The sequence below is a fragment of the Hemibagrus wyckioides genome, linkage group LG16, assembly GCF_019097595.1.
Source record: "Hemibagrus wyckioides isolate EC202008001 linkage group LG16, SWU_Hwy_1.0, whole genome shotgun sequence".
NCBI lineage: Eukaryota > Metazoa > Chordata > Actinopteri > Siluriformes > Bagridae > Hemibagrus > Hemibagrus wyckioides.
Window position 1 is genome coordinate 15,777,578 of NC_080725.1, and position 4,708 is coordinate 15,782,285.

General features: G+C 44.8%; 1 protein-coding gene across 1 annotated transcript; it reads left to right on the forward strand.

Moving 5' to 3' along the window:
• The first annotated feature begins 263 nt into the window (after window positions 1–263).
• LOC131367159 (solute carrier family 35 member F4) lies at window positions 264–2,901 on the forward strand. Its single transcript, XM_058412423.1, has 7 exons — window positions 264–339; window positions 617–914; window positions 1,373–1,592; window positions 1,735–1,860; window positions 1,959–2,151; window positions 2,267–2,356; window positions 2,723–2,901. Exons 1-7 carry the CDS (start codon window positions 264–266, stop codon window positions 2,899–2,901), a joined length of 1,182 nt encoding a protein of 393 aa, XP_058268406.1.
• The last annotated feature ends 1,807 nt before the right edge of the window (window positions 2,902–4,708 follow it).

The following is a 4,708-nucleotide window of genomic DNA, read 5'->3' on the forward strand; positions in this document are numbered from 1 at the left end:
GAAGGTGAGTGAGTGAGTGAGTGAGTGAGTGAATGAAGGTGAGTGAGTGAGTGAGTGGAGGGGAGTGAGTGAGTGGAAGGGAGTGAGTGAGTGAATGAGTGGAGGGAGGGAGGGACCGAGGGAACTTGTCTTCTGGCCCCCTGTGTGTTTAATTCGGGATGAGTGAGCGGATCAGGTCACTTTAAGCTTACTGCAGCACATGGGTCTCATCTCGTTTAGTCTCATATCAGAATCTCAGAACGGTCTGAAGAGAAAACAGAGTCATGAATAAACTGTCAGCGAAGGTCTCTCCATGCTCCACACCTCCACCTGCCACACTGCACACGGTCTCCACCTCAGGTACGACCTGCCTAGTTTTACTTTACTCTTAGGGCAGTTTATGCACTGAACACTTCACCTTTCTCTCTTTAGTGATGTGAGACGTGACCTTTACTGCAGTGATGGTGTTTATTCTATATTCAAATCTTCATATGTTTATTTTTACTCTACTGTCTACAGCATCTCATGCAGTTCTGTTCATGTTGCTGTAAATGTAGAATTATTCTATGTCTAAAATGACTCGTGTGTGTGTGAGTCTTATGATGGAAACTGATGGTGTGTGTGTGTATCTGTGCAGAAGCTGATGTGAGGACTGAGGAGTGTGAGTCAGTGCAGGAGTCGGGGCCGAGCGAGCGTCCGTGTCGGTGTCCGGTCAAGGAGATGCTGCGATTAGTGGCGGGTGTGGTACTGGGGGTCGGCATGGCGACAGCATGGGTGTGGGCGGCTCACAACGCTAAACACACTCTCACACACTTTAACACTCCTTTCTTCATCTTTTGGTTCTGCAATATCTGGAACCTGTTGATGTTCCCTCTGTATTACGCTGGATATTTTCTGACAGAGAAACACAGAGAGACACCGACAGCTCAGTTCAGGTCTGTCTCACATGCAAATAACACCAAGCAGGGTTATCAGAGTGTTGAGATATCATTGTAATTACACTGTAATACTGCAGTAATTGTCATGTTATAGCGCCTCTGTGTGTGTTACATGGGAAGTGTGTGATGATTTATTAGGATAATTTATCCATCAGTGATGAAGATTACAGCTGGAGTTTAAAAAGCTGCATTTAAACAAAGCTGCTCATTTCATTTAATTTTAATTTCATTTAAATGTAAAGCTGATTAGTGCTAATCTGATTCAAAAAGCTAATTCTGTCAGATTATCGTAGAGCTAAACAAACACACACACACACACACTCTGCATCACTTAAACACCTCCAGAGCATTTAAACCTCAACACTTTATTAAGCGCATCATCAGCAATGCAATAAACTCTAAATTAATAATAACATCAGTAACATGCTCATGTACATGTGTGTGTGTGTGTGTAGGAAGTGTGTGCGGTTCCTGGGTGATGGCGAGGTGACAGTGAGGGTGTTGCTGAGGTTCTCTGCTCCGTTCTCCATGTTCTGGAGTGGGTCAGGGTTCCTGTACCTGCGAGCTCTCAGCAGGATGTCAGTGACGGACTGCAGCGCTGTGATGTGCTGTAGCTCCGCCTTCACCTTCCTCCTCACCTGGATCTGCCTTAAGGAGCGTTTCCTGGGAGTCAGGGTAACATATACACACATACACACACACACACACACACATACACTACAGATTCAGTACAGCAAAATTCTCACTCTCTCTTTACAGTATGCAGTACATATTTCTTGTCTCACTCTCCCTGTCTCTCTGTCTGTCTCACTCTCAGGTGGTAGCAGTGATTCTCTCTATAACAGGAATTGTGATGTTAGCGTATTCTGATGGTTTCTACAGTGACTCTATCACCGGAGTGGCTCTGGGGGTTGGCTCAGCCTCCTGCTCTGCACTGTATAATGTGTGTGTGTTTGTGTGTGTGTGCATGTGTTATATGAATGTACATCTATGACACTGTTTAGTATTTGTGTGTCATTCCGGCTGTGTTTCATTCCTCAGGTGTTGTACAGGAAGCGCGTGGGGACACTTGATCCCGGCCCAGCAAGTGCATTGTTGTGCTGTGTGGGTCTGTGTGCACTTGTGTTACACTCGTGGGTGTGTGTGCTGCTGTACGTCACACACATAGAGTTTTGGCCTCCGTCTCAGCCCGTGCCCTGGAACACACTCTGCATCACGGCATCACTTCTGCTTGGTACACACTCCAACACTCACCTAGAGCACTACAGAGGGACACTACACTGATTAGTGTTTCAGAGTGATGTCACATGTGTGCTTTAACTCTGTGTGTGTGTGTGTGTGTGTTGTAGTGTTTAATGTGCTAGTGAACATGGGAGGAGTGTGCACTTACCCAGCGCTCATCACCCTCGGATTCCTGCTCACAGTTCCAGCCAGCACAGGTTCACACTCACTGCAGTCACATGACCACATGAAGTCACATGACCACCTGCACAATCTCACAAGCTGCAGCTGTCGTCTGCTGTAGTCTCTCAGTCTGTAGGCTAGTCCTGATGTCACGTGTGTGATGTTGCCTACACTATGCTTTAGTTTAATGAACGTTAATCACAGGGTCGTGTTCAGAGTCTGCAGCTTACATCCAAACATCAATATATTTACACAACCCGAATTTTTCATGTTAAACCCTTGTGTGTTAAACCCGCCCCTGTCTATGTAACTTTCATTCTAAATGATGTCTGATTTTCATTATAAAATCCTCACAGTGTGTTTGTGTGTGTGGGTGTGTGTGTTTATGTGTCTATACACAGCGGTGGATGTGTGGGTGTTGGAGGCTCCGCCCCTCGGTGACATGCGCTTGATGGCGTTGTGTTTGATCTCAGCTGCGTTTGTGCTGCTACTGTTTCCGGAGGATTGGGACGAAAAAACTCTGCAGTGGATCAGTTCAGTATGGAGCCAAAAGACGAAACACATGATCCTCACTGATTAACACTGCCCCTGAAACTCATTAACACTGCCCCTGAACCTTCATTAACACCCTCATTAACACTGCCCCTGAACCTTCATTAACACACTCATTAACACTGCCCCTGAACCTTCATTAACACTGCTCCTGAACCCTCATTAACACTGCTCCTGAACCCTCATTAACACTGCTCCTGAAACCTCATTAACACTGCTCCTGAAACCTCATTAACACACTCATTAACACTGCCCCTGAACCTTCATTAACACTGCCCCTGAACCTTCATTAACACCCTCATTAACACTGCCCCTGAACCTTCATTAACACACTCATTAACACTGCCCCTGAACCTTCATTAACACTGCTCCTGAACCCTCATTAACACTGCTCCTGAACCCTCATTAACACTGCTCCTGAAACCTCATTAACACCCTCATTAACACTGCCCCTGAACCTTCATAAACACTGCTCCTGAACGCTCATTAACACTGCCCCTGAACCCTCATAAACACTGCTCCTGAACCCTCATTAACACTGCTCCTGAAACCTCATTAACACCCTCATTAACACTGCCCCTGAACCTTCATTAACACCCTCATTAACACTGCCCCTGAACCTTCATTAACACTGCTCCTGAACCCTCATTAACACTGCTCCTGAACCCTCATTAACACTGCTCCTGAAACCTCATTAACACCCTCATTAACACTGCCCCTGAACCTTCATAAACACTGCTCCTGAACCCTCATTAACACTATTCCTGAACCCTCATTAACACTGCTCCTGAAACCTCATTAACACCCTCATTAACACTGCCCCTGAACCTTCATAAACACTGCTCCTGAACGCTCATTAACACTGCCCCTGAACCCTCATTAACACTGCTCCTGAACCCTCATTAACACTGCCCCTGAACCTTCATTAACACTGCCCCTGAACCCTCATTAACACTGCCCCTGAACCTTCATTAACACCCTTATTAACACTGCCCCTGAACCTTCATTAACACCCTCATTAACACTGCTCCTGAACCCTCATTAACACTGCCCCTGAACCTTCATTAACACTGCCCCTGAACCCTCATTAACACTGCCCCTGAACCTTCATTAACACCCTTATTAACACTGCCCCTGAACCTTCATTAACACCCTCATTAACACTGCTCCTGAACCCTCATTAACACTGCACCTGAACCCTCATTAACACTGCCCCTGAACCCTCATTAACACCCTCATTAACACTGCTCCTGAACCCTCATTAACACTGCTCCTGAACCCTCATTAACACTGCCCCTGAACCCTCATTAACACTGCTCCTGAACCCTCATTATCACTGCTCCTGATAATAAAATATCATTCTGAACATAGCCACACCCCCCAATTATAAAAGGGTGTGTACCTATGCAGCCAGGTTATTGCAGAGTCTTTATTTTTCCTGTTTTTGCTGAGGTGGGAAAATTCTGATGTGATTTATCTTGTTTTCATTTCTTTTCATCATAAAAACCTACTATTGTCATAGGAAGTGTAAACTTTATATCACTGTATAATTACTGTTTAAGAATGTTCTTTGTGTTTTTCTCTACTGATACATTCTAATTGTGCATTAGTATGAGAATCAATATTGTACAGCAACTGAGTCACAAGACTTTTAATGCTTTTTAATGTTGTTTAGCATCATTTTATTTGATTTGTCTGACTGAATGACAGACAAACTAATAACATCTGTCACAAATGAAGTTTCTTTTAAGCCTTTATGACATCTTTCAGTCATTCTGTGGGCATGTGAAGTGTTTGTTAATGTCTCTACTGTGAGAAATTCAGCAGACTGCTTA